Genomic DNA, 11,865 nt, shown 5'->3' with positions numbered 1-11,865 from the left:
GGAGACTGATCATCCAAAAGCCTTCTCATTTCAATCTTGTGTGATTTGGCCCATTACACTTTGGTTAGTCTATATTGTATTTGGTCTGATCAACTACCGTATTAAAATAGTATAATTTTGCCTCTAGGCGTGCTAAGAATATTATACACGTGTTATGTTTTTTTTTAGGGGATAGTCTCTAAGTGCCCCACTTTCGAAGACCAGAGTTGGCGCACATTGACAGCTTTAGTTACTTCTTTTAAATTATTATTAACAACCACATGATAGTTTAAACCATCTAAAATTAAATTAATAAGGTTGCGGCTTTCGATGAGAAGACATGTAACTTTTAAAATAAGAAAAACATGTGAAAACCCTCTATAAATTTTAAGCCCCATTGTCCCAGTTTTCATATGTTTGTGTTTGATAGACGGAGAGAGAGATGTTGGGACCAACGAGGCCTCAATTTGTGTTGTTTGGTTCTTCCATTGTTCAATACAGTTATCATGAAAGTTGGGGAGCTATTCTTTCTCACTTGTATGCTCGTAAGGTAATTTCTTCATCCTCTTAAAACTTTTGTGAGTTGATTAATGTTATTCATATCCATTATAATATCTTACATCAAGTTTGAGAGATTTAATATAAAAATTATTAATTTTGGGTGAGATAATTCTCTATCATGGTATCAGATTGATTCTTAATGCGCCCCAATTTTTGTTTTTTTTTTATAGAATTAAGTTAGTATTAAGTAAAATAAAATAAAATAAAAAGCATATGTAATATCCAAACTTCAAGTTAAAGGGTTACTGTGTAAGGAAATATATTATATCTCTATTATTGATAGATATTTGCTTAATAGATTAAACTTTTAGATTTAAATTGATCGGGAGAGATGAAAACACATGTGCTCTAGAGAAGGAAGGTTTATAGAGATATGTTACAGATTGTGTTATATAAATGACATAGTTTTACGGAGTTAAGAATTTTAAGAATGCGAAATTTGTTGTGATATATATCAACTTTTAAATTATGAAAAAAAAAGAAGCAACGCTATTAGTATAGTTTTTTTTTTTTAACTAAATCTATTACATATTTAAGTATTTATATTAGTTTTATTCAACACTTGAGGTTTCTACTGACTTTAAAATTGGTTAACTTCCTTTTTCACAAAATTTTTAAAAACAAAACAAATATTATACTATGAATCCAGTCTCTTTTATTATTATTTTTGAACGGGTTTATCACACTCTTATAATACTGTTCGTATGAAATATTTGACTATCATATATAAGGGTTTAGTGTGTGTTGTTTAAAAGGACACAAGTTGTGTCATTTTAGTGATTTACACAAAGTATGTCCGGTCATAATTTGTGTAAATCTGAAAAGTTGTTTTTTTCACTTTACACGTCAGCGATGTGACTAAGAAGAGAAAAAAAAGTAACTTTTCAGATTTATACAAATATTTTGTGTAAATCACCTAAAAATACACAACTTGTGTTCTTTTAAATGATATTTCTTTTTCCCCATATATAATTATGGGAAAAAATTTCTCCTTTCATCGGAGAAAAAAATGATTCCTACTAAGACAAGAAAATGGGGTCAATGATTTAAAAAAAAAAAGTGAGAGGAAGATGTATGTATAGGAATCATTTTTTTTCTCCGTAAAAGGAGAAAAGCATTCCCCTATAATTATTATGGGAAATAATAATCTCATTTTATATAAGATAATTATCTCATATTATTTCATTTCGAAATTCTCATTCGTTTTTTTTTTTTTTTTGCTTTAATGGTAGATCCTACCTAACTTCTCTCTATAGCATAAGAGAATTACTTTCATATAAAATGAGAGTAGTATTACCCCATTATTATTAATGAAATGTGAAAAAAGAATATTGGAGTTTATGGGTTTTAATTTTTTTATGCATTAGGAGAAAATTTTAGAAAAACTATAGAGATACATTTGTTTGAGACCTATATCTATTAAAAAATAAAATAAAATAAAAAATTACACGAAAATCAAAGATCACTAATAGAAAAGAAAACAAACGAGAAAATGTTTTGCCTGGAGTCTATATACATTTATGATTTATGAATGCTTTTTTGAGAGTACTAATGAATTGGTGAATGACTATAACATATCCTTGACATGACATATAGGCGGATATAATATTGCGAGGATACGCGGCTTGGAATACAAGGCGTGCTCTGCAGGTTCTGGATAAAATCTTTCTTAAGGTATTAAGCATCTTTGTGTTAATTTTCTCTATTGAATCAGGTTTTTTGTTGCAGATTACCTTGCAAAATGATATCTTGAACTTACCTTAGAAGTTAGCAGTGACATATTAGGAATATTATACTGAATTTCACTTTATTAAATGTGGTGTAATGAACATAATTATCACAATTTGTAGCATACATATAAGTTCTTATTTCTATTTTTATCATTTACGTTCAGCTTTGCACCATGTTGTTATTTTGATTCTTGCAATGTCATCTTCTTTAACTCAGAATAACACTGAGCAACCATCATTGGTGATTGTGTACTTTGGTGGTAATGATTCTATTATTCCACATCCAAGTGGCCTTGGTCCTCATGTACCTATCCAAGAATACATAGAAAATATGAGGAAGATTGCTATCCATTTGAAGGTAAATTTCAATTCTAGAGTACCACATTCCTCTGTTAATTATTATTATATGAAAGAAATCATTTATCCTTCAAGTATTTTTTGTGGACTGCTTGCAGAATCTCCTTCTTCTTCTTCTTCTTTTTCTTACCTTATATTTGTGATTGCCAGAGCCTTTCAGAAAACACTCGCATAATATTTCTCAGTACACCTCCCATCAATGATGCACAAATCCATGAAAACAGGTAAGGAATGAAATTGGTTTGCTTTATAAAATTTCATAGAAAGGTAGGGATATACATACTAATGATGCCTCATGCCAACACTTCTATCTAGATTATTAATTACATAATCAAGCATTTACTTGGTATATACTGCAAACAATCTCTTTCCTAAAAACTCATCTCCCCTCATATTTGCACATATATGTCATGATCTCTTAAGTTTATTATACATAAAGAAAACCTATACCCAAATGTTCATGTGATATATTGTTCTTAAAACTTCAGCTCAAGTTTGAGTAATGGAATGGTTGGTATGTAAGAATTTAAATCTTCAGCCTAAAACCTACGAGACTTGAGTCCATTATACTGGTATATGATAAGTTTAGAGGATGTCTGGTTCCTTTACAAGACCCTTTGGCATTCTTATTTCTCGATTTATTTATTGGGAAAGTTTATATTTACAATTTTTTTTTGTTTACAAAGTCAGCTATGTATTTCCAGGAATAGACTCAGCTAGAAATGTATTCCCGGAAATACACATAGGGAGCGTTTGGTAGAGGAGAACTTTTTTTTTATTCAGGAATCTCGATTTTCAGAAATATAATTTTTACATTCAATTTACGATAATATTCAAAAATTAAAAATTTAGAAAAATTCAGTTTTCCGAGAATCCTGAAGAATACCGCGTACCAAACGGGCCTATAGTGTAGTTTGTAAGAGTCTGTAAATAAAAAGTTTGTAAATATAACATGTAATACACTATTTTTTATTTTGGAATTTACATCGGGAAATGTTATATTTACAAACTACACTATGTTTAACCGGTAATACACTCTTGAGTAGAGTATTACCGATCAGACATAGTGTAATTTGTAAGTTTGTAAACGGATCCTTCCCCGTGTTTACGTTCAATCTTAAACTCTGATGAAAAAATTGTTGGAGTTAAACCAGCGATTCACAGATGCAGCCATTGAGGACAAATGAAACCCGTCGAATATATTCAGAAGCATGTTTGGAGCTGTGCCGTGAGATGAATATAAAGGCCATTGATCTCTGGTCTGCAATCCAGGAAAGGGATGACTGGAGAGATGTTTGTTTCATGTAAGTATGCTCTCAAATATGTCCATGAATTGAAAAGGTTCAAATCAGCATTTCCTTTCATTTGATTTGGTGGTTTTGGTTATTCATTAGCGATGATGGAATTCATCTGTCATATGAGGGAAGCAAGATAGTGGCAAAAGAGATAATGAAGGTCCTTAAAGAAGCAGAATGGGAACCTAGTCTACACTATAAGTCAATGCCAGCTGAGTTTGGAGAAGATTCACCATATTATCCAATTGGTCCTGATGGAAAACCTTTTAATGTCTCCAACTTTCCCTTTCCAGAAAGTATTGAAGGGGACTACCCTTAACCACCAATTCATTGAATTCTTGGGAAATATAGTGATTTCGTTAATAAAGTATCCAAACCCATTAGTTATGAATTAGTTATATATAAATGTTTAGGGCGATGTTTCTTTAGTCTGAATATTATTTGTACTTTGGGAAATTAAGAGAGGAAATAGGAAAGCTCTCAAGGCTAGGTGGTTTGTCTCTGATTGAAGTTTTTCCTCTTGTTCTTTCTATGTTTTCTGCAATTTAATTGCGTTTCTGTCATCGTTTTGTGTTGACGTCTGTATTACGAGGCATGGAGTCTGTGATTGCTTGTATTTGGTTTGCTGTCAGTGCTGTAACGGAACTTGTCTCCAATGAACTTTCGAATTAATAGAAATACTTTGGTGTTAATTTTATGGTTCCATCATATAGCCATAAAATAGCAGGATTTAAGTACTGTGCCAATAAATATATGGCGTTCTCAGTTCATGCATGTTCAATCATAAATGGGAGATAAATTGTGAACTAGTGACTGTGACTTATATTTGTACTGATTGAGCCAATTGCAAAGTGAAACCTAAAATTTTTCATTTATATTATTTGAAGTGATTGTTGTATGTATTATATAAAATACCATGATCTACACCGATAATTATACATCACGCGCAGCAAGGAGACACCAGAGACGAGAATGTAACTAGCTGCATAATCAACATATATCAAAGCTATTAACAAAGCTGACTACGTAATTAACATCAAATGCAAAAGACTTCAAAACCGTAAAACACCGTTCTAAATGCCCCACAAGTTCCTATTGAAACCTATTAATACAAAGAAAGAGCTACACAAACATGTAAGATCATAAAAATAAAAGATTAAAAGGACCCTGCATGTACAACATCCTCTTTGGCAGGGTTGTCTTACATCAAAGAGTATTCTAGGAATATAGTACTCTTGTGCGCACATAATACAATACGTTTAATTACATAGCAGGATGTAAAACACAAATCAAACAAAGGAGTAATACATACAAGGGCGACGACAGAAGCAAAGACCAAAGTTGCAGCACAAGCAACTAGTATAAAATGATTCTTCTCAGATGATGATCAGCTTACTCTATAGCTTTCAACATAAAACAAAACTAGACCACAACACATCCGAATATAAAAACCACTCCAAAGAATATGATGAGAGACATGGAATCCCCGATGGCTCCCTCCAGAGATTACTACTATTCCAGGCTAAGTCATACTTCATGCAGACAATTGGAATCTGCCGCTGGGCTTTCTTCTTCTCCATCCCTAGTATTTCCAAATAAAAAACCCTTTAGCATCATTAAGAATATTAACATGTACTAAAAAGAGGAAAAAAAACTTTTCCAGAGATAAACTTACAAAGGCAGCATAATACACAAAGGTCAATCCAGCCAAGACAACAAATGCAATTTGAAATACATTGTACCTGTAATGTAATAACCAGTTAGTCAAACTATATTAAACTGTGTAACCACCAATTATAACTATACAAATCCTCATCTTTACTCACCAAGGATAATGGTCAAAACATACCCTAATAAAATTAAAAAGAACGAAACAAATGAAGCATGCTGATTAGATATTTTTGTTTGTGGATTTTTGGTACGGGAATCATGATTCCATATAGAACCTCAGCTTAAAATATGGGATTTATTCGAGTTGGAAGTTGGAACAATTAGAGGGTCACCCCATTATATGGTTTAAACAAGTTACCAAAAAGAAGGTACTATTTTTGCTCCGCAAGGGCAGGGGAGGAGCGGCAGAAGAAAGAAATCCAGCTTGACTTACTTGTATAAATATTTAATTCCACGAAGAGACTCCAAAGTGTGGCCAAATATTTCCTGGGCTGCAGTTGCTTGAGCATAGTAAGCAAATGCTGTGGAACAAAACTGGATCACACTGAAAAAAAAAACAAAAAAAACAATAGAACTTTCAGCAAGGTTTTCACAGCATGACAGTATAAGAAATTAAGAAGTGCCTTACGCTTTGTATTGAACACTACTTGCTACATTACAAAACACTTGTAATACTAATCAAACAATTGACTTAATTTATTTCCCTTGCTTCTTTCAAATTTGAAATTTACAAAAGGGAAAATCAAAGCCGAACAGTATCATCATTTTAAATTTCCAATTTTTTTGAATCTCTATCTTCATAGTATATGCAACCAAAGAAGAATTAAAGCATTACAAACTTTATCATACTCCAAGGTAGAAACTTCAAATTCAATACGTATATCATCTCATTTGGAATGTAAAGTACAGACTATACTGACCTAATGGAACAAAGAAGGATAAGTCCCACATTAAACAGAAAAGAATTCATTAGAGTCGCTCCCCACCTGCCAGTGTTAAGTTCATATCATGAGTGATCAACAAGTACATTAAATGACCAATACGGAGACTAAACTGATTAATCTGACTGCACTACTGAATTACTTCATGGGATGTATAGTAACGAAAACTAGTCTCAGCCCAAGCATCATGGCACCAGCAATCACGGCAAGGAGAAGGTAAAAGCAGAAGAATGCAAATGCAGCTGTGCCAAGAAGACCTGATGAAAGACCAAACTACATTATTAACTAGAATAACTGAATAATATTAGCATATAATGTATCTATAACTATCCATAGCTGAAGGAAAGATAACAAATAGCACGTATACTCCAACATACCCCAGATGTCATCTAGTTTGATGAAAACTTCATTCAGGAAAGGAGAAATGGGAGGATCAATTAATAGATAGATAATGATATGAGCAACCCACGCCACTGAAACAACCAACCTGTCACAGTTTTCAAAAACTTAGGTTAGATAATCCATAGGAAGCATAATATCTGATAAATAAGTAATCTTTGTAAAACTATGCACAATGGTACAAGGCATCGTCAAGCATCATGCATTTATAGCAACTTTTAGTGTTATGTATCATTTCTTACCCTAAAATTCCCAAAACAAGTTTTGCCAGATAACCAAGAACTGTCAGTGCCCATGATGTCTCAGCCTGCAGCATTCTTGCACGATCAGTCAGTGGAAAAAACATTACATTAATTATGCCTCAGAGTTAAAAAGTTAGAAATCTGATTATCAACCTTCTCTCCTTGTGGATACATCTCTTCAAGAAGCTTTACATCTTCTTCTAATTGAAACAATTCCTGGAAATTTATGTGACAGAGATAAGCAAACAACTAGAACCACACAAATTATGAACACTTCAGTGAATGTATACAACTTTCTGGTAGGAACTAGAATCAAATTAATATATGGAAAGCCCATACCAACAAGGGTATCCACATAAATACTTGAAAGAATGCAGTACAGGATACTGATGAGTAACCAACATTTGTTTACCTTTTCTACTTCCTTCACATTTTTACGAAATTTTCTACCCTTTGAACCACTTCTTTCTTCCTGATGGAGGGACTCAGTTGCTTTCTTTAGTTCTTTGGCTTTTTTACCCAGTTCAGTTGCTTCCTACAGTAACCAACCAGCAATACCATTACTATGGCATATCATTTAAGAAAAACACATATGATCAACAATGTAATATATCTCCTTTAGTAACAAGATATAGCACCTTGATATACTGTGAGCGAGTGATAACAGCCTTTGGACGCCGGATAAATGAAAATATAAGTCCCAATGGAAGACAAGCAATACCAACGCCACCAAATATCTGGATTGAATGGTAAGAAAACAAAGTTGAATATCATGAATAGGAAATCTAGTAATCAATATGACGTAATATGGATTTCATAAGAGACAGTTTCTTCTTGTGTGCAGTAAATTTTATATCTTTAGGCGATTAACAAAATCTCAATTGCTAAAGAGAATAACACAATATTCTAATTCACACATACTTGTGGGTAAAAAAAGATAACCGCAGGAGAATAATTTCTTTTGCTAAAACAGTATGTAATACAAATTCCAAACAAGCCCAAAAACTAGGCTGAATATGAAGCAGGAATTACAAGTATGGATAATTAAATTTCATGAAGAACGAGCTTACAGCAAAAAGCACAGATCCAACAATGGTAGCAAGAGCAACAACATATTCTGGAAAGGTAGTACGCATGGTCCATGTTTTCTCTGATGAAGGACTAGCAGAGTATGCTGAGCACTGTTTTAAGGAGAAAGGTTGGGGGGGGGGGGGGGGGTGAAGAGGAAGTAAAGAAAAAAAAAGAATGAGCAACGAATGAGCAACGGAAAAAATTACTTCGGAAAACAACAAAACTAGCAAAAAGAACTGAACTACAAGAAACAAAAGACCTGATGGGCACCACTTCCAATACATTGTTGACCACTATTGAAGCCCCATGTGCCAGGAAATGAAGTTGTGGATGAAGAGAGGTGCCTAACAGTAAAGTCCACCTTACCAACAAGCCCTAATAAATCAATGATAGAATAAAAGCACAATCAAACACGGTTTAAAGGTCATATTAAACCACATCAGATTTAAATCTTTACTCAATTGTGGGTGATTTGTATTGAATCATCATTGAATTTGAAATGATGAACGAAAATCCTTCTTATTGCAATGATTATATTCTGCTAATTGTGAACCGTGACTTTAGGAATGATTATGCATTATGTAATACTTTTTACACCTATGAATATAATTTTGAATAGTTTAATTATTTTTCTATGTATTTTATGTAGAAAGGCTATAAGTGTATGCTCAATTTCCAAGTCCAACTACATTAAAAGTGAACATTGTAAAGGAAATAAAACAGGTTTTGTTTAGTTGAAATTTCAATAACTGTATCTTCTAATTTTTCTTCTTTTTTCGCCCAATCCAAGACTCCTTCCTGTCTGTCCATCCCATACTATGAACCAAAATGTCCAACACCGTTTCACTAACATAAACATTGAAATAGTTACTGCTGCTGGCAATGCACTATTATTGCTACAAAGACCAACTCCAATCTCAGTTGTCCTTCCTTTAAATCCTGCCCATTTTTGCTACCATTAATCCACTACAAACCAATCATTTTTCATAATCCATCACCACTTAAACATTACTTATAAAGCACAGAACTTTGCTAAGAAGCACTTCCCTTAAAAAACCCTGTAAAGGATGTAAACTAATTTCAACTTCTATTACCTGCCCACATCTTTAATTATACGAAAAACCACATTTTTTTTCAAGTTAAGAGGCTGTTGTACAAACATGGCCACCAAACAAATCCAATCCATCAACCAACCACCCAATATTGACAACTGAAGAAAAAACACCAAGGTTCCTTCCCATATTGCTGTTAGTCCAGGAACCCATCCAGCCAGTCCCTCCAAAATTAACGACCACAGCACCCAACACAGTTTCACTCTCATAAACTCTGAAACAGCTACCCCTCTCCTGCTTGCACTGCCCTATTATTGCTACAAAGAGCAACCACAAAAAAACTGCTAAGTTCTACTTCCCTGAAAAAACCCTGCGAATGTGATCAGCACCACTCTTTCTCCCGTTCTAACTTTTAATAATTGGCCCGCGTGCATTAATTACACGAAACCCACCTTTTTGTTTTCACGAGAAAGAGACTGTACTACCAAAATGGCCATCAAACAAATCTTATTCGTTATCAAACCACCCAACGTTCCCATAATCCTCTCAGTCCTTGAAAATACACTTCAACTGACACACAAACAACAACTCAGTCCTATCTTACCGATAAACACAACCGCTCACACACAAAGAATAAGTGAAAAGGATGTAATACAAAAGTTCAAAATAAACAGAGTATCATATTCATACCATATAAAATACCCAGAATGAGAGCGCACACTATAGCCGTCGTCACCATCCACAACAACGCACTCTTAATCCTTTTACCCACACTCCTGCAAACAAATTCCACAATAATCCAACATTTCAAAATATAAAAAAAAAATTAAAAAAATCGATTTAAAAGAACGAAGCCTAAAAAATAAAAAATAAAAACTACCTACTTGTCAAGGTCGCCTTCGTAGTAGAACATTGCGAAGGGGATGACGAAGAAGACGAGAACTGCATCAAGAATGTAGACGGCGAGCCAGAGGTCCTTCATCGGGAGCGTGAGGTTGCACGCGCCGTTGTATATGGCGTGCCGGCAAGCCTGCCGGTTGGCCACGTCGGCGGGGAGCATCAGGATGGAGATGGCAGCCACCGACAGCCCCAAAACGACGACTAATTTGGGGAAGTACGCTTGGTTCTTGTCATCAGGGTGCTGGTAGTTCACGAGCAGGTAAACATTGAAGAGGAACACGATAATGCATACAACCACGGCCACGATCACCAGGGCGAGGTTGAAATCGCCCATGTCGATTCAAATTCCTCAAATCGAACGTATAGAGAAAACAAATTGAATTGGGAATTAGGGTTAGGGTTTGTTAGATCCGGTTTAGCGAGAGAGGGAAAGAGAGAGGGGAAATGTGGAGGATTTGTCTCCGGTGGTGGTTTGCTACAGTTAACGGTGGTGGTTTTGATGGGTGAGTTGGGATTACTGTTCTGTCCTCGTTACCGTTAACGAGGAGAGAGGAATAAAGCTGGAACTGCTCGGGGTATAAATGTAATTTCATAGGGATTGGTTCGCTGTTGCAAACAAATTCAAACCAGGCTGTCCCCAAAAACCAAAAACGAGTGGGAAGGCATGGTGATGGAGCTCCGTAACGGTTGAACCGGCCCAACCTGTTCGATCTGGGCCTATTTAGTTTGGTCCAATTTATCATTCTATAGAGCCCATTTCCTAAACTAATGTCCTATCTTTTTAACTGACTATGTTTTGGCCCATTAGTCCATTTCTGACTGTGATTGGTGTAAGTATGAAATTCTTTCTTGTGAACAAGCTGTTTTAAAAGACACATCATGGCACGTGAGTTTGAGATTCTTGTGCGTCATAGAGAAATTCTTAAATACTCCTAACTTAAGAAAAGTTTTTATTTTGTAATATTCAATATGTGTCATTTAATTTATAATATTATAAATGTTATCACGGCAAGAAACAGTAACAATTTACATTACTTTTGACACACAACAAAATAAAATAAATCTTAATTTAAGAACACTCATAAATTTTTCTAGCTTCGTGAGGGTAGAAGAACAAAGATCTCACAACAAAAAGGAAAAGGGAATAATTTTTCTAATGTATTATTTAATGGGTTCGTTTTTTTGCAGTTATTGCAGATAAGTTATTTGTCGTAAGTCCAATACGACGTCGTTTTGGGACGGAAATTATGATGTTTTTGTAATTTTAATTTATTTCAGGGTTATAATAGTCTTTATATTTATAATTTTTTAAAAGTTCAATACCAAAATGACGTCATTTTAAAAAAAAATACAGATAACTTATCTGCAGTAACTACAGAAATATTTTTCTCTTATTTAATATGACATGTCATACGAGACAATCTTAATTAATCATGAAGAAATCAGAAAAAATATTGAAATACAAAATTGACAAAAATATAACCGTTAATGGTTAATATTGTTTCACATAACCTGACCATATTAAATAACATATAAGGTTCATTATCAAAAGAAAAACTAAAAATATGCATGACAACGATTCTCTTCTATGATACACTTTCTCAAAAGTAATAATTATTTTTACTTTTGTGTTTAGGAAGAGTTCTTTGATGACACAATTTATTCTT

General features: G+C 33.9%; 2 protein-coding genes across 2 annotated transcripts; one reads left to right on the top strand and one right to left on the bottom strand.

Annotated features, from left to right (window-relative positions):
- The first annotated feature begins 421 nt into the window (after nt 1–421).
- On the top strand, nt 422–4,241 carry LOC133290398 (GDSL esterase/lipase WDL1-like). Its single transcript, XM_061488470.1, has 6 exons — nt 422–529; nt 2,137–2,214; nt 2,488–2,628; nt 2,778–2,851; nt 3,782–3,931; nt 4,022–4,241. The coding sequence occupies exons 1-6, from the start codon at nt 422–424 to the stop codon at nt 4,239–4,241; spliced, it is 771 nt and encodes a 256-aa protein (XP_061344454.1).
- A 753-nt stretch (nt 4,242–4,994) lies between these two features.
- On the bottom strand, nt 4,995–10,793 carry LOC133290397 (LIMR family protein At5g01460-like). The gene is made up of 14 exons (XM_061488468.1): nt 10,183–10,793; nt 9,989–10,074; nt 8,506–8,621; nt 8,246–8,356; nt 7,814–7,912; nt 7,588–7,710; nt 7,329–7,391; nt 7,176–7,240; nt 6,912–7,021; nt 6,677–6,791; nt 6,514–6,579; nt 6,027–6,137; nt 5,598–5,664; nt 4,995–5,504 (listed from the first exon to the last, which is right to left on the bottom strand). Exons 1-14 carry the CDS (start codon nt 10,530–10,532, stop codon nt 5,457–5,459), a joined length of 1,530 nt encoding a protein of 509 aa, XP_061344452.1. The 5' UTR covers nt 10,533–10,793; the 3' UTR covers nt 4,995–5,456.
- Between the last annotated feature and the right edge of the window lie 1,072 nt (nt 10,794–11,865).

The sequence above is a fragment of the Gastrolobium bilobum genome, unplaced genomic scaffold, assembly GCF_033153095.1.
Source record: "Gastrolobium bilobum isolate Gb01-03AN ecotype WA unplaced genomic scaffold, APGP_CSIRO_Gbil_v1 utg70309, whole genome shotgun sequence".
Lineage (NCBI taxonomy): Eukaryota > Viridiplantae > Streptophyta > Magnoliopsida > Fabales > Fabaceae > Gastrolobium > Gastrolobium bilobum.
Note: the sequence above shows the minus strand (reverse complement) of the source record. Positions and strands in the feature narration are given on the sequence as shown.

Bases quoted from the DNA above. Each gene is read 5' to 3' on its own strand.
- LOC133290398 (XM_061488470.1), top strand. From the start codon at position 422: ATGTTGGGACCAACGAGGCCTCAATTTGTGTTGTTTGGTTCTTCCATT. The intron at 2,852-3,781 runs GTAAGGAATGAA...GAGTTAAACCAG, and splicing joins GCACAAATCCATGAAAACAG to CGATTCACAGATGCAGCCAT. The intron at 3,932-4,021 runs GTAAGTATGCTC...GTTATTCATTAG, and splicing joins TGGAGAGATGTTTGTTTCAT to CGATGATGGAATTCATCTGT.
- LOC133290397 (XM_061488468.1), bottom strand. From the start codon at position 10,532: ATGGGCGATTTCAACCTCGCCCTGGTGATCGTGGCCGTGGTTGTATGC. The intron at 6,580-6,676 runs GTAATTCAGTAG...TAACACTGGCAG, and splicing joins GTTACTATACATCCCATGAA to GTGGGGAGCGACTCTAATGA. The intron at 6,138-6,513 runs GTCAGTATAGTC...TTTTTTTTTCAG, and splicing joins ATCCTTCTTTGTTCCATTAG to TGTGATCCAGTTTTGTTCCA.